Source organism: Heptranchias perlo, chromosome 16, assembly GCF_035084215.1.
Source record: "Heptranchias perlo isolate sHepPer1 chromosome 16, sHepPer1.hap1, whole genome shotgun sequence".
Taxonomy (NCBI): Eukaryota; Metazoa; Chordata; class Chondrichthyes; order Hexanchiformes; family Hexanchidae; genus Heptranchias; species Heptranchias perlo.
This window is the reverse complement of record NC_090340.1, coordinates 35330415-35348343: the sequence shown is the minus strand read 5'-3', so window position 1 is coordinate 35348343 and position 17929 is coordinate 35330415. Positions and strand designations below refer to the sequence as shown.

Here is a 17929-nt window from a genome sequence, read left to right as displayed (position 1 = left end):
CACATCGTTCACCTGAGGAAGGAGGTCGCCTCAACTTGATAACACCAACCCTCTTTATTCCCTCGCACGCTGGAAGACCATTCATGTTGTTTTAACATGACTTATTTACTGTAATATGATTCTAGTGGGAGCAAATGTTTTTCATTCCAATCTGCTCAGCTTTAAAATTTAATTCTCCTTGAAGTAAAATATTGTTCTTCAGTGTTCTTCAGTGTCGTGAATAAATAGTAAATTTACATAGTTAACTCAATCAGCATTAAGAAAGATTATGTCCACATTTAAAGAATCGGAAGTACAATTTCAAAATTTGCAGACAATACCAAATTGGGGCATGTAGTTAATACAAAGGAAGAATTTGTCAAAATGCGAGAAGACATTAATGAACTTGCAGAATGGCATGTTAGGTTAAACTTGTATAGAACCTTGGTTAGACCACACTTGGAGTACTGTGCACAGTTCTAGTCTCCATATTATAAAAAGGATAGAGGCATTGGAGAAGGTGCCTGTAGAAAAGAAAAGGCTGAGGGGTGGCCTGATAGAGTTATTTATGATAATGAAAAGGTTTGATGGGGTAGATGTAGAGAAAATGTTTCCACTTGTTGGGGAGTCCAAAACTAGAGGTCATAAATGTAAGACAGTCACTAATAAATCCAGTAGGGAATTCAAGAGAAAACTCTATCGAAAGAGTGGTAAGAATGTGAAACTTGCTACCACAAGGAGTAGTTGAGACAAATAGCATAGATGCATTTAAGGGGAAGCTCGATAAGCACATGAAGGAGAAAGGAATAGAAGAGTATGCTGATATGGTTAGATGAAGAGGGGTGGGAGGAGGCATAGACCAGTTGGATCGAATGGCCTGTTTCTGTGCTGTAGGCGCGATGTAAAGTTATATTAAAGTACACTCCTAGTTTCAGCCTTTGTCACTTGTTGATGAGGCCTATTCTGTAATCTGGCCTTTTTATAGGTAAATAAGGCTTCTCCAGTTTCAACGCAGGTTTCTTATTATGAGGCTGTCTTACCATATGTATCGTGTTTCAAATCCCTGTGTAGGAAAGATGCATCTAGCTTCAGAAATGGTTAGACAGTGTTGAATAAGGCAGTACTTAAATATAAGGACGAGATAATGAGTGGTCTTTTCATTAGATTCCCATTTAGTAGAAAATTCTATTGAATCAAACTGTCTCAGTAGTACAGTGAAGCACTTTAAAGGACCAGTGCAGCTTTCAGATTTAGTATGCATGTTGTTTTTATATATATTCTCTGCCACTCCCTCTCAATGTCACTTTTACCTTCTTTTATTACAGAATGACAAGCATTTTGTAATACCCTGGCAGTTGTTTGAAAGTCACAGTTTGCGACTATTGCTAGCCATAAAACATTCCCCAGTCGCTTGGAACATCTGCGCAGCGCATTGGTTGGAAAGCCGCATTTATGATATGCGTGAGTGGGTTGAACCATCAAGTGGTAGCCGCCTGCTTTCGAGAAGGCAATGCCCTTAGAGGCACTGATGGAAATAACCTCTTAACGACACTGCATAACAGCAGGTGTGAGAGTGAGGTGTCCTGTGAGGATTTGCCAAGTAAAAATAAGTTTGTTTTTGGAGTTGAGGACACTCCTATTGACAAGGATGACATTCCCAGTGCTTGGATTTTGCTGCTGATGCTACCTCTGCTGCTAGGTTTCTCTATTAATTCCTCCTGAGACATCCATTTCTGTTCTCTTTTGCTGCTTCAACTTCCTCATTTCTGCTACATCGTTGCACTGCCATTGCCTGCTAATGATTGCTGTTCCTGCCAGGCCTTTGTGTAATTGTTCCTGATGCCACTAAACTGCCAGTTTCTTGTCCTACATGTGACTTGCCTTCAACTAACCAGCCTCTTCTGCTAAGGGAATTGCCGGACATCCACAAACTGTTTGGGCTCCGTTGTACCAAACCCAGGTGATTAAACTTGCCTATGGTTTGGCAAGAATGCAGACAAAGTGAAGTCCTGATAACCTCCTGCCAGACACTGCACATTTCAACACCCACCTCTTTCATCTCCACTCCCTGCCCCCACCAGACTAACCTGGGTCATTGGACTGTCCCAGGCATCAAACTATCCTCTGCTTTCAGTAACTGGACCCTCCACTGTTGCTGCCAATCTCTACTTTTCTCATCCACAAACTGGGTGCTGACCCGAGACCTGGACTCTCTCCATTTCAATCTGACCATAGAATCATAAAAAGGTTACAGCACAGAAGAAGGCCATTTGGCCCATTGAGTCTGTGCCGGCTCTATGCAAGAGCAATCCAGCTAGTCCCACTCCTCCGCCCTGTCCCCGTAGTCCTGCAATTTTTTTCCTTTCAAGTAGTTATCCAGTTCCCTTTTGAAGGCCATGATTGAATCTGCCTCCACCACCCACTCTGACAGTGCATTCCAGATCCTAACCACTCAATGTGTTTAAAAAAAAAGTTTTTCTTCATGTCACCTTTGGTTCTTTTGCCAATCACCTTAAATCTATGTCCTCTGGTTCTTGACCGTTCTGCCAATGGGAACAGTTTCTCTCTACCTACTCTGTCTAGACCCTTCATGATTTTGAATACCTTTATCAAATCTCCTCTCAACCTTCTCTGTTCCAGGAGAATAACCCCAGCTTCTCCAGTCTATCCATGTGACAAAATCCCTCATCCCTGAAATCATTCTAGTAAATCTATTCTGCACCCTCTCTAACACCTTCACATCTTTCCTGAAGTGCGGTGCCCAGAACTGGGCACAATACTCCAGTTGTGGTCGAACCAGCGTTTTATAAAGGTTCATTATGACTTCCATGCTTTTGTACTCTTTGCCTCTATTTATAAAGCCCAGGATCCCGTATGCTTTTTAACCGCTTTCTCACCTGCCCTGCCACCTTCAACGATTTGTGCACATATACTCCCAGATCTCTCTGTTCCTGTACCCCTTTTAGAGTTGTGCCCTTTAGTTTATATTGCCTCTCCTCATTCTTCCTACCGAAATGTATCACCTCGCATTTTTCTGCGTTAAATTTCATCTGCCTCATGCCCATGCCACTAGCCTGTCTATACCCTCTTGAAGTCTATCACTATCCTCCTCACTCTTCACTACCCTTCCAAGTTTTGTGTCATCTGCAAATTTGGAAATTGTGCCCTGTACACCCAAGTCCAAGTCATTAGTATATATCAAGAAAAACAGTGGTCCTGGTACCGACCCCTGGGGAACACCACTGTTTACCTCCCTCAAGTCCAAAAAACAACCGTTCACCACTACTCTCTGTTTCCTGTTCCTTAGTCAATTCCGTATCCATGCTGCTATTGCTCCTTTTATTCCATGGTCTTCAATCTTGATGACCAGCCTATTATGCGGCACTTTATCAAACGCCTTTTGAAAGTACATATACACCACATCAACTGCATTGCCCTCATCTACCCTCTCTGTTACCTCATCGAAAAACTATATTAAGTTAGTTAAACACGATTTGCCGTTAACAAATCCATGCTGGCTTTCCCTAATCAATCCACACTTGTCCAAGTGACTGCTAATTCTGTCCCGGTTTATCGTTTCTAAAAGTTCCCCCACCACTGAGGTTAAACTGACTGGCCTATAGTTGCTGGGTATATCTTTGCACCCTTTTTTAAACACCATTTCGTAAGTGTCCATCTTTTGCATTTGCTTAGCCAGGCTTTGGCTTCCTCTGATATAACCTAAAGCTGCTTCTAATGTCTATCTGCATGTATATTTTGGTTGGTGCTCCAAACCTAAGCTTCCATGCCCTGCCTTCTGGATCCAAAGGCTTTTCCACTCTACTCCTGCCTTTCACACATGCACGCTTGCCCCATTTTCTTTCCTTCTGCTTTTTAAAATTTGTTCCTTCCCCTTTACACTACTATGCCCCTGTTGATTTCCTCTCCTGCTACTTCAGACTTGAATCCATCATGGACCTGCCCATGGCTCTCCTCTGCTCCATCCTAGGCATCTACTGTTGGGCCATTAGTGCCTGCTGCTGTCTCTCACTGAGCAGAAACGCAAACTACCTTTCCCAGCAAACATCGCATTCATTCGGGGAAAATCTCATTAATCTCCTCTCCATTCCTTTTTCTGTTCCCTCCCCTCCCCCAAACCCTGGGAGTTTGAGTGTACAGGTGAGGGAGCTGGAAATAATCAGCACCTTCCTCTTTTTTTTTTTCCCCCCTCCTCCCCCACCCCCCACTTCCCGGGCCAAGCAGATAGGCAGGTAGGTAGGTGTGGATAGAGAGGGAGATGAGGTTAGAGCTGGCCTTTTTCGCAATCTAGTTCAAGGGGATGGCTCTGGGTGGCAGTTGGAGGAGAGAGGGCTAGGGGAGTTGTGGTAAAGGTTGAAGTCCTTGAGGATGAAAAGTTGCACTTTGCAGAGACTCTGGGTAGAGATCTCAGCCAAATCACCACAGGACTTGGGAGGGCAGTAGAAGACAAGGACTTTGAAGGAGAGGTGGCAGAGATAGAAGAGGGTAATGTGCTTGCACAAGAAGATTCCAGAGCAGTACAGGAAGGGGCTCTTTGGAATCTACTAACATCCTGGTCTTGATGGAAACTTGGCTTGTAGATGTTTACTCCTTTTCCATGAACCGAAGTTGCCAATCTAGTTACACATTCCACCATGCCTCTATCCAAACTGCCATAGTGACAGCATGGCTTTGATTGCAAAGTTCCATGTGGGCCTTTACTGCTCTGGCATCTTCTCATTTAAGCACATCACCATTATTGTCTGCCTTCCCTTATCTCTCTTTGATACCCTCACCCCCTGTAACTCACTCATGGTCTTCTGGCTCCGCCAGTTCCTTGGTAAAGCTCCCATCTCTGCATCCTCAAGTGAAAAAGATGCAGACTCAAGTGGACCTGGCAGATGATCAGTCTAGTTGTTCCTTGCCAAATCTGGCTTGACCACCTAAAGGAATACTGTGTCTCTTCAACACAGCCAAATATTCCTTTAGGTGGCACCCTCTTTTACAACATGTACAGAACTTCACAACCAACCTGCACCTTGTTTGCACTGGATCTCATTTGCCCATCACCCCTACTCTCCCTGCTTCACCACATACAAAATCTACCCCCCACCCCCAGACCTTGCCCCAGGCCACTTCTGCAATTTGTCAATCCTGCACTCTACATTGCTCTGACTGTGGGTTCCTGTGCATTTCCCCATCTCTGGCTTTCCTTACTTCATGGCAGAACTTTCAGCTTTCCTAGTCCCACCTCCTGGAATTCCCAAGCTAAACTTCCCCCTTGCTGATTCCCTCTCCAACTTTTTAAAAACCTCCTTAAAACCTATCTTTTTGAATGTAACTTCAGCCAACTCTCCTAAATCGTCCACTGCTTGGTCAGTCACTGTCTCTTTATTGCAGCACCATGGAATATTTTATTACGTTAAAGGCACTATACAAATGCAAATTGAAGCAACAGCAATGCCTCATTTATTTTTGCAGCGCTGGTGCCAAAGTTAAGATTATCAGTGGCATCACTGACATTAGAAATGTTGTAGATGTTTCTCTTTACTGAAGCTCCACTTAAGTTTCAGAATTTACATAGACCCTTAAACTTTAAACTCTGCTTTGCATTTTGCCTTATGCAAAGTTGTTGACAACTGACACAATGTTTTTAATTATTTTGTTGTATCTGGTAGTTTGTATTGTGGGTCAGGTGTAAATTATAGAAAGTAGTAATCCTTTAAAGTGAGATTTTTTTGTGTTTTAAAGGCAACTTCAGTTTGTGACAAATTGTGGCAAATGGAAGCATGAAATTAAATCTTTTTTTGTGCAGTGCTTTCACCTGCTTCCAAATCATTCCTATTAATTAGGTTTTTAAAATTATATTTTCAGAGTAGATGATCCGTGTGTGTGTGTGTGTGTGTGTTCCAATATGACACAAAATCCAAGGCATCAAAGAGCAGTCTGTAACTTGATCCCACAGGCTGCCATATTTGTTCAGCTGACACACATGTTGAAAATTATGACACAGACTGCTTAGTCTATAGATAGCTGTGCAATCTGGATTTTGACTTGACAGAGTTGGCAAGCTTTTGGGAATGTGTTTACCACACTTAAATCTCAGCTGGGATTGATTACATTATGAAAGACTTTTTACATTGTAGGATTCTTGCCATATTTTGAGAAATACAACCGTGATATCACTAGTATACTGTGAAGTTGTCAGCTACATTCACCATCAGAATTATTGATACCAAATCCCAATGTTCATGTTTAAAAAGCTCAATATCCTTCCTTTGGTATTTATATTTAGACTGAAAAAGACCAGATGATTTCTAATAATGTTTGTGTGCAATGTTAAATATCTCATGGGTAGTCCACGACCCAGAATACAGTTTCTGATGTTTACTGTGGTCCTGTGATAGCTTAATTTGAGGCAATTTTATTGAAGTAATATGACATGACTGATTATTTGAAAGTATTACACATCTTATTGAAAAATACAGGCCTTTGATATATTTGTAATTCTGTTTGCATCACACTTCAAGAAGCAAGTAACTTTGATTTCTGTCCTTCCCCTCCACAAATCTCATTCCAATTTACTTGCACTATAATTTGGGTTTTTTTGCTCTGTTCCACAGTGGATTTGCATTATTTGCTTAAAGTGTAAATACTTGATTGATTTATTCTCTCCTCCCTTTTGCTCAGTTATTTACATGATTATAAGAGACGTTTTCTACCCCTTATTTCCCATGGTAGATTTGTTGCTGAAGTTATCATTGTGGTACAAGGGAGATTGTTCCCATTGTTCAGTCTTCAGCAACCAATTACTGAATCTGATCCTTTGCCAAGGTGCAGACCTGGCTGACTAATTGACTCCAGTCACATTGTTTCAGGTCAGCATCAAAGAATCTCCTAAACATCCCCCTCTGGCCCTGGTCTAAACATCAGTCCTCCTTAGCAATATAAATACCTTATCTCAAAGAACAGAACTGGGTCAGAATTTTCATTCAATGATTTAAACCATATAAAATTATATTGGGATGGGAACAAAATCCTTATTTTTGTCTTTTTTTTCTACTTCAACAACAATGACAATTTGCATTTATATAGGACCTATAATACAGGAAAACATCCCAAGGTGCTTCACAACAATGTAATCAGACAAAAATTGACACTGAGTCAAAGATATTAGATAGGGTGACTAAAAGTTTGGTCAAACAGGTAGGTTTGAAGGAGAGCCACACAGGAGAGAGAGGGGTGGAAAGCAGGAGCGGTGTAGGAAGGGAATTCCAGAGCTTCGGGCCTAGACGACTGAAGGCATGACCGCCAATAGTGGGGCAAAGGGAATGTGGGATGTGTAAGAGGCCAGAGTTGGAGGAAGACAGAGTTTTCAGAAGGATGTAGGGCTGGAGAAGATTAAAGAAATGGAGGAGGTCGAGACCATGGAGGGATTTGAACATGAGGAAGAGAATTTTAACTTTGAGGCATTGGTGGACCGGGAGTCAATTTAGGTCAGCGAGCACAGGCTGATGGGTGAGCAGGACTTGGTACAGGTTAGGATACAGGCAGCAGAGTTATGGAAGGTGGAAGATAGGAGGCCCGCCAGGAGAGCATTGGAATAATAGAGTCTGGAGATAACAAAGGCATGGATACAGGCTGAGGCAGGAGCTGAGGTTGTCTTATGACATAGCTTATAGTGGTGCACTCTGGATACTGTCGGTCCACAGGAGTAGGGTTAAAACTGCAATTTCTATACTGCATCTCTTTCATGCACAGTACTTATGATTCAGGGGAAATTTTCAACTGAGGCCCCAGACAAAAGAGACAAAAGGCCAATGTGGGAGGAAACTTCTTACAAGCATTTTTCATGGTAAGCTCACTCTGTGTTTTAAATGTTATGTATACTAACCCAAGTGAAGAAGGAAAATGGTGGTTGAAAATTTTAAATTATTTGCTTAGTTTGTGGTATTTGCTGGTGTGTAAATGTTAACTATGGGAGGGAGAAATTTGATCTACTTTCTGCTTTCTACTTCTTCCGTATTGCTATCTTTTGAATAGTCAGTTGGCTCAAATAACTACTTTCTTGCCCTCCTTTTTGGAGGTGTCAGATCTCTGAGACTATGTTTTGGATGCAATGCCTTTGAACGGCCTGGGGCAACAGATGTGCCATAGAAGCAAGACTTTATTATATATTTTGATTCAATCCATTAAAAAATAATTTAATTATTAACTTAATATAAAGTGGATTATCATTTATTTTCTACTCATGATATTGATCATTAATGGCAACTTTTCTTGCAAACTGTCGGGTTAACCCACTAATGGGATATAAATTGAATCATATGATTCATCCTCCAGCACCCTCTGTGTAAAAAAAAATTACATGGAACTGCTAAGCTTAATTGGCTCCTCTTCCAGAATGTACTACAGCAAATAGCCACATTGCACTTGACAATGTGATTAAATTGTTCTGTTTTTTGTATCTAGGGAGCCCAGAAGCCCTTCACAGAAGTAATCAAAGCTAACATAGGAGATGCTCATGCTATGGGGCAGCAACCAATCACATTTCTGAGACAGGTAGGTTGAGTGTGAAATATATATTAGTGCTATCTAAAAGATTTTTTTTTTAAAGCGATTTTGCCTTGAAAGAAAAGGTTAATCCCTGCAGGGTCCTATTAACATTGAATTTTTGCTGGTTTCAACAGTGTTTGTTGGTTTCAGTCGTGGCTGTAAATTTAAGTGCTATGGTATTGGAATCCTATTTCTAAGCCTGTGGGGTTTTTTTTCAACTAAGTTCACTTATAGTCCTGAGCTTTTGTAACATTCGGAAAGCATTCGGCACCTGAAATGGTTTTACTTCGTTTCAAAATTTATTTCTGGAATTACATAAAATATTTTGTAACAACATATTTTGTGCTGATAACATATACTGATCATTGATAGCTGCAGTCCTGAACACTGGTAGACATGTGTGGTAGAAGGGATGTGGCTAACTTTGATTTCTCAGTAATATCTGGGGGAGGAAGGGAGGGGAGAGAGACTTGTTTAATATTTTCAATTACACAATTTTTTTAAAGATGGATTTGAATATAATAAAGAAATGAAATTTTGTTTCAATACATTTTCCCATCAGTAACCGGCAAAGTATCTGATCAGAGTCATTAAAAAGTGTTGAGCCACAGCCTACTTTTTAAATGTGTGCAATTATTCTGCATTCCCTTTGACTTTGCGAGATGAGCAAGCATGTACCTCATTTAAAGTTAAAATGTTTGCATGAATATCTTACAAGCAATGTTGACGTCCTTCCTACAGCAGCCAAAGAATTGTACGGTGTTGCAAAAGCTGCTGTCAGGTCAGGTTTGTGCGTCCTCTAACAGATGGTTGTTTAGTGTCATTGACCAGAGGCCTAGAAGGAGGTTAGTTGTATACTGTCTTACCCAGGGTGTGGTGCAGGGCCCTAAGAAATCTATCAATCTCAGTTCTAAAATTTTCAATTGACCTAGCTGCAAGAGCTTTTGGGGGAAGAGAGTTCCTTTTGGCCACTTCACCTTTTCAGATAGCCAACTACACATTTTTTTTTCAACTAGCATAACAATCATTTGAAAATGTAAATTTACAACAAAATATTTCAGCTTATCCATAAAATTACCCAGCTCCTCTTTGAAATGCTATTAACGTGCTTCCTCAAGCCTAACCTGAAGGGAGAGGTCCAGCCAAGGCTGATAAAATGTTGCAGGGAGGCATCTGGCTGGGGCCACTTCTCTTCTACAGGTTTTGATTATAAAATTTAAAAACGATTTAATTACTTCAAAGAACACAAAATCCTAGGTGGGTGGACCTGATAAAAACAGCACCACCCACGTTTCAGCTCAGAGAGGCAAATTGGCAGCTGTGTGAATCAGAATGAGCCAGAGGCAAGTGTAACAAATAGGATTAGAAATAGCAAGTAAAAGCATGACGGGAAAATATTTCTTTGATACTTTCTGACAGAATTTAAGAAAGATCAAAGTCATTATTTTCTCCAACACAGACTTTAAGGTCTTTGAATTGAACTCCTCTGTGACATTCACAAATTATAAATTTGAGGAGGATTTTTTGTCTCTGGTATAAGAATTGCAATAAATATTTTCATGACTGTTCACAATATGAAATGAATGATCTTTGCTAAGATCATTTTGAAAACAAAGTTTTGTTTGCAGGAAGCTGGCTGCTTGTTGATGCTTTTGGTAGAAGGAAAAATACTAGAAAGAAGTCCAGTTAAATACTTAATTGGGTTATATTTCTTGCCCAATTCAGGTTGTTGCTCTTTGTACTTATCCAGAACTGATTAGGAGTCTGCATTTCCCTGCTGATGCAAAGGAGAGAGCCCAACGCATCCTGCTGGACTGTGGAGGACGAAGTTTAGGTAAGCCTGCTTCATCCCCATATGTACTAGTGCATTCACATTTAAGGAAGTGTTGTTCAGCAGTCCTGAAATAAGTACAAGATTCTGTGGCAGGTTAGTAGTGAACCTTCCATTTAAGGATTTGGTCAAGAGCTCTGTTTCAGGTCCAGTTTTACATTGAGTTCTAGTGATGGAGGCACAACTGTTACTTTTCTACATTTTGAGGAGGAATAGTGATGTCTGTAATTACTGTAAATCGACTGTTTATTCATGCTGCTACTTTCTTACCTATTTGCTGTGAATAAATTTGTCTAGTTTGTAGCTTAAATCTAGCTTTGAGAATGTTTGTTCTTCTGCTTTCCAAAGTCAAGAATATCAAACGATGGCCAATAAGCCAAAATAGTGGTTTCCCCCCCCCCCCCACCCCCATTCTATTCGACTTCTTTTACAGACAGCAAGATAGAATGTAAATTTAGATTCTGTCCATGTGAATAGGTTACTTGAGCTAAATGGGTAGCAGGAGAACTGGAGGCATCAGTGCAACTTAACGAAAACAATGAATTAGGCTAGATGCCAGGAAGAAGTTCTTTTCATCGTAGAATCAGCAACCTCTGAAAAAAGTTGCCAGTACGTGCAGTGAGTGAATTTATTGCAAGTGTTCAACAAGGGAGTTGGACGAGTTCCTGTGACTGAAAGACATCTTGAGTTAAAGAAGGTAGGTGGATTGGCAGGTATAATGGCATTGGCCTGGAGCTTGCTTGGTTGCCTACAGGAGTTGGAGAGGAATTTCCCAGAGTATTTTCTCTCCTGCATCTCCCAGAAGATTGGTTAGCTGTGGAGTGGGGTGAGGGGTGGGTGGGGGGGGCGGGGGTGCGGTGGAGGAGGAGGAGGAGGAAATGGGATTATGGCGTGTCCAGATTACGTGTGGGACAGGATCAGCTCGATGGACAAGCTGGTCTTTTCCTGAGCTGCTTCGTATGACTGGGCTTGCTAGAATTATCCGATGTGCAGATACTGGCACACTTTGGTTTGTGTGAAACAACGGTTTGCTATTGGAGTGGTTGTTGATTCCAAACCCAAGTAGAATATTTGAGGTAAAAAGCCTAAAAGTTGTAACAGTTTTGGAGGAGATCAATTGATCAATGGTTCCTGCAGATAATCGTCAACCAGTGATCATTGCTAGAAGTGTGTGTGGATGAAGGGTGAGAACATGATTAATCTACGATTTGACAGCCTCCCACAGACCAATGACCTGCTAAGACATGACAAATTGCCACTTGGATGAGGTGTGGAAGGGTTGTTGCAATTTATGTGCAGTGTAGCTCACCATCACTTGCTGTGTTCAGGAGTAGACAGTAAAGGTCCACATAAAGACATTTTTCAAGGTTTTGGCCAGTTGTGATCATAAGGTTAAAACCGAGCACTTTTTGTTGCTCTAACACCAGCTTTCAGTTGCCCCTTGAAAATGCAGTCAAGCCATTGCAGAAAGAATCAACCAGCTAGCACAGCACCAACTTTCTCTTCTTAACCAAGCTGCTATTAGAAGTTGAAAATGTCTTAGATGCTGGCTCCTGCCCTCCTATTTGTCCACTGCTGGACCAGATATGTCCTTAGCAGTGTACACAATCAAATCTCATTGCACTGCCTGGAAAGCTTAATCCAATGGCAATGTATGGAACATTGTTAAGTTTTAATGAAATATTAAACTCCAGCATATATCACATGGGCATTTTTTAAAAAACCATTTTGTCAGGTTCTTATAGCGCAAGCCAGGGTCTGGATTGTATACGTCAAGATGTTGCGAAGTACGTGGAGACAAGAGACGGAGGAGTTCCTGTGGATCCTAATAATATTTACATTACCACTGGAGCAAGTGATGGAATTACTGTACGTATAACAGCAGTTCAATGACTAGCTTATTCATTTGCCAAAAACAGGAGTGCAGTCACCACTGTTAAATTGTTTGCATTAAATAGTTTTGGAATTGCTCTACTGACTAACTCTGTATATAAATCTGAGTAGCTTTAATGGGTATCGTTATGAATAACCTGTCTCCATTTTTAATTTTATAGACCATTATGAAATTTCTGATCTCTGGAGAAGGGAGAATGCGGACTGGAGTGATGATTCCAATCCCACAGTATCCCCTGTACTCTGCAGCCATCTCGGAGCTAGGTGCTGTCCAAATCAACTATTACCTGGATGAAGAAAACTGCTGGGGTCTAGATAAAAATGAATTGAGGCGAAGCTTGAATGAGGCCAGAGAATATTGCTGCCCCAAGGTTCTTTGCATTATTAACCCAGGAAACCCAACCGGTACTTTGCTTTAACCATTTCAAAAATAAGGCACTTGCATACGTTTGAAAGACTAGTACTTGGCAGATTCTAGGGTGCAAACTGAGGTGCTTTACTAATAGTAAGAATGACTTTTAAAAACCTGGACTTGTTTTATTAATGGAATTAATGTCATTACAGGTATACTGCAAACTTTGTTTCAAGAAGACAGCTTTCTATTTATAGTGTCAACTTGGCTCAGTTGTACCACTCTCATCTCTTGAGTCTGAAGGTTGTGGGTTCAAGCCCATTCCAGAACTTGAGCACATAATCTTGGCTGGCACTTCAGTGCAGCACTGAGGGAATGCTGCACTGTTGTAGGTGTGCCTTTCAGATGACATGTTAAACTGAGTACCAATCTATCTGCTCAGGTGGATGTAAAAGATCCAGTGGCACTATCTAAAGAAGACCAAGGGAGTTCTTCTGGTGTCCTGGCCAACATTCTTCAACCAACACAATCAAAAACCCATTAACTGGGCATTTATTTCATTGCTCTTTGAGTCCTTGTTGTGTGGAAATCAGCTGTTGCAATTTGCCATGTAACACTTCAAAAAGTACTTCATTGGATTGTCCTGAGGATGTGAAAGATGCCAAATTAATGCAATTTTACAACAAGCCTATCCCATAGATTTTTTTTTATTATTCGTTCGCGGGATGTGGGCGTCGCTGGCAAGGCCAGCATTTATTGCCCATCCCTAAGAGGGCAATTAAGAATCAACCACATTGCTGTGGGTCTGGAGTCACATATAGGCCAGACCGAGTAAGGACGGCAGGTTTCCTTCCCTAAAGGACATTAGTGAACCAGATGGGTTTTTACAACAATCCGGTAGTTTCATGGCTATCATTACTGATACTAGTATTTTAATTCCAGATTTTTATTTAATTAATTGAATTTAAATTCGCCAGCCGCCGTGGTGGGATTTGAACTCTGGATTTTAGTCCAGGCATCTGGATTACTAGCCCAGTAACATAATCACTACGCTACCGTACCCTGGACCAGTATTGTAGTTGTCCATCTCGTACTGAGACATATAGATTTTCCAATTGGTATTGTTTTAATACCAACCATAGCCCACTTAAAATAAAATTGGATTTAAAATAATGCAAGTTGGAAATCTGGGATCCTATGCCACGAGGTGGCACAGGGTGCACATCCCTGGGTGCATTCTTATTCTCCTTGGATGAAAGACCTGGTCTTTGTGCAAAACTCCATCTAGTGGTTTTTTTGAGAACTGCTGTTATGTTCTAGATGGCAGTAAGCAAGTTCAGATGACTGTGCTTGAATTAATGGTCACCCAGATGGAATTCAATTAATACAGTACCACTGCTTTAATGTTTAGGCCTTCATAGTCAGTGATGGGTGCACTTGCCAGAAAGAGGAAAGCAATTTCTGAATCTGAATTGCTCAAAAATGAGTTTTTTATACAAGCAATCTTTTTTTAAAACACACAGGCCAGGTGCAAAGCAAAAAATGTATTGAGGATGTAATTCGTTTTGCTTATGAAGAAAAACTCTTCCTTCTGGCTGATGAGGTGAGATGCAGCTTGTTTGCTTACTTATGGAATCTATCAAACAATCTGAAAGCAACTTTGTGATTTTTGAGGCAAAGTCGTATTGTTCAGCCTCAGAAAACAAAGTATTCATGGATGCTTCCTTTTCTCTATCTTAGGTTTACCAGGAAAACATATATTCAGAGGGATGTAAATTCCACTCATTCAAGAAGGTGCTGTATGAGATGGGTCCTGAGTACTCCAGTACAGTGGAACTGGTCTCTTTTCACTCCACATCCAAAGGGTACACAGGAGAGTAGGTCTTTTTATTTTAATCAGTATTAAATATTCTGACTCTTGAGTGCTTTTATTTTGTGTTCTTCAAAAATTTCTTGAGTTTATAACTTCACTTTAGGAGATTTATTTATTTAGCATTTGTTCACTCAGTTCATTGCAGAGACAAATTTCCTCAGGTGAGGGAATCCAGAATGAGGGGGCACAATCTTAAAATTAGAGCTAGGCCATTTAGGAGTGAAATCAGGAAGAACTTTGTCACATAAAGGATAGTTGAAATCTGGAACTCCCCCCACCCCCCAACAAAAAAGCTGTGGATGCTGGGTCAATTGAAATTTTCAAGACTGAGATCATTAAATTCTTGTTAGGTAAGGGTATCGAGGGATATGGATCAATGGTGGGTAAACAAAGTTGAGGTACAGATCAGCCATGATCTGATTGAATGGCAGAACAGGCTTGAGGGCTTATATGACCTGCTCCTGTTCCTATTGTTGGCCAGGGGCTGCAGAAAACTACTGAGTTTAATTCGTATTGCTAACAAAGACACTAACTTTTGAACTGAAGTGACCTGGAGTTCAGTCACTGGTCTGAACTGGCCAGAACCGGTTTGAATTAGTTCCGCTTCTTCGAGGGACAAAGGAGCTCTGATGAGACACCAGTCCTTATTTAGAAAAGGAGTAATGAGGTGATGCTACCTAGCCCCTTGGAACAGAGCCAATCAGGGGATGACACCGACCACTCAAGGAACTTTAAGCCAACCGGAGAAGACAGCATCATTCGAAAAGACAGGCTTGAAGTTAAAACTGAAGAATTGCAGGCTTGGTGCCAGTTTGTGAGGGAAACTCCGGAGACTAACCATCGCGGAAGTAGGGACCCGACATCCGGGACGTAGAGACGACATCAAGAGAGAGCGAATGAAACGCCTGGCCGGCGTTATCTCTCCTTTCCGGATAATATAATATCCTTTCTATTCTGTGACCACTTGGAGTGTTAGTCAGAGAAACCTAGTGGGTGTGCATTTAAATCCTAATACTCAGGGAGTGTTAGCCAGGGAAACCTAGTGGGTGTGCGTTTAAATCCTAGTTTGAGTATAAAACTGTATAACCTGCTGTAAACTGCATGCCTATATCTAACCAGACATATAAGCTGATCTAATAACGTTAATAAAGCGAATTGAGAATTAAGAGAGAATTGACTGTCCCCTCTGTGTACTAAGCCAATAATTGTAACCAGTGACTTCCGGTCAACACTATGTACCTCGGCACTTCCTTTCCAGGCTGGAAAGGCCAAGTTTCTCCAGTCCTTCCCTTATATCTGAGACCACGTGGCTCTTCTCTGCACCGTCTCCAGTGCTTGAGTGTCTGCTTTGTTTCTTGGCAACCAGAACTGGACGTAGTATTCAAGGTGCAGTCTGGCCAGGGAACTGCACAGTTTTATGAAAGCCTCCTCTAACTAATATTCTACTGTGTTTTTAAGCCATGTAGTTCAACATTTTATTGGCTTTTTGTTGATTGCTGCTCTGCATTGGTTGGCCATGTTAAGCATCAAGTCTACTAATACTCCGTGGTCTCTTTCAACTTTATCCATGGCTATTTCAACACCATTAATGGAGTAGGTTTCGGCCCATTTTTTTCCTCCCTGCACGCTGTACTTTACATTTGGCAGCATTAAATTTAAATTTAATCTGCTATTTTTCTGCCTATGTATGTATTTTATTCAACTCATTCTGTAATTTCTGAGCTGCTTCCTTTTCACTCAATTGCCTTCCCAGTTTGTTATAATTTGCAAATTTAATATGCAGTAAGGTTCCAAATCCAAGTCATTAATATAAATTAAATCAGTTCTGGTCTTAACATTGAGCCCTGGGACACCCCACTTAGTATTCTCTCCACCCTGCCCCCCCCCCCCCCCCCCAATCCCCAACATAACTATATGTGACTCCAGACCCACAGCAATGTGGTTGATTCTTAATTGCCCTCTGAAATGGCCTTGCAAACTACTCAGTTATAAAATCTCGCTACGAAAAGTCATAAGAATAAAACCGGACGGACCACCCGGCATCGGACCACTAGGCACCGGACACGACAACGGCAAACCAATCCCAGTCGACCCTGCAAGGTCCTCCTTACCAACATCTGGGGACTTGTGCCAAAATTGGGAGAGCTGTCCCACAGACTATTCAAGCAACAGCCTGACATAGCCATACTCACAGAATCACACCTTGCAGCCAACGTCCCAGACTCTTCCATCACCATCCCTGGGTATGTCCTGTCCCACCGGCAGGACAGACCCACCAGAGGTGGCGGTACAGTGATATACAGTCAGGAGGGAGTGGCCCTGGGAGTCCTCAACATTGACTCTGGACCCCATGAAATCTCATGGCATCAGGTCAAACATGGACAAGGAAACCTCCTGTTGATTACCACCTACCGTCCTCCCTCAGCTCATGAATCAGTCCTCCTCCATGTTGAGCACCACTTGGAGGAAGCACTGAGGGTAGCAAGGGCACAAAACGTACTCTGGATGGGGGTCTTCAATGTCCATCACCAAGAGTGGCTCGGTAGCACCACTACTGACCGAGCTGGCCGAGTCCTGAAGGACATAGCTGCCAGACTGGGCCTGCGGCAGGTGGTGAGCGAACCAACACGAGGGAAAAACTTACTTGACCTCGTCCTCACCAATCTACCTGTCGCAAATGCATCTGTCCATGACAGTATTGGTAGGAGTGACCACCGCACAGTCCTTGTGGAGACAAAGTCCCAACTTCGCACTGAGGACACCATCCAACGTGTTGTGTGGCACTACCACCGTGCTAAATGGGATAGATTCAGAACAGATCTGGCAGCTCAAAACTGGGCATCCATGAGGCGCTGTGGGCCATCTTCAGCAGCAGAATTGTATTCCAGCACAATCTGTAACCTCATGGCCCGGCATATTCCTCACTCTATCATTACCAACAAGCCAGGAGATCAACCCTGGCTCAATGAGGAGTGTAGAAGAGCATGCCAAGAGCAGCACCAGGCGTACCTAAAAATGAGGTGCCAACCTGGTGAAGCTACAACTCAGGACTACATACGTGCTAAACAGCGGAAGCAACATGCTATAGACAGCTAAGCGATTCCACAACCAACGGATCACATCAAAGCTCTGCAGTCCTGCCACATCCAGTCGTGAATGGTGGTGGACAATTAAACAACTAATGGGAGGAGGAGGCTCTGCAAACATCCCCATCCTCAATGATGGCGGAGTGCAGCGCATGAGTGCAAAAGACAAGGCTGAAGCGTTTGCAACCATCTTCAGCCAGAAGTGCCGAGTAGATGATCCATCTCGGCCTCCTCCCGATATCCCCACCATCACAGAAGCCAGTCTTCAGCCAATTCGATTCACTCCACGTGATATCAAGAAACGGCTGAGTGCACTGGATACAGCAAAGGCTATGGGCCCCGACAACATCCCAGCTGTAGTG

The 17929-nt window shown here is 42.1% G+C and overlaps 1 protein-coding gene across 2 annotated transcripts in view; it reads left to right on the top strand.

Moving 5' to 3' along the window:
* Positions 1-17929, top strand: part of gpt2 (glutamic pyruvate transaminase (alanine aminotransferase) 2) — a 48999-nt gene that overhangs the window by 14254 nt on the left and 16816 nt on the right. The window contains exons 1-7 of one of the 2 annotated variants that reach the window (XM_067997932.1): positions 7754-7831; positions 8449-8538; positions 10258-10366; positions 12099-12232; positions 12418-12661; positions 14132-14211; positions 14349-14485. In XM_067997932.1, coding sequence (XP_067854033.1) covers positions 7829-7831; positions 8449-8538; positions 10258-10366; positions 12099-12232; positions 12418-12661; positions 14132-14211; positions 14349-14485 — 797 coding nt within the window. In that variant the 5' untranslated portion in view covers positions 7754-7828. Of the gene's footprint in view, positions 1-7753; positions 7832-8448; positions 8539-10257; positions 10367-12098; positions 12233-12417; positions 12662-14131; positions 14212-14348; positions 14486-17929 lie in introns of those variants that run through there. The other variant, XM_067997931.1, reaches the window with a different exon arrangement.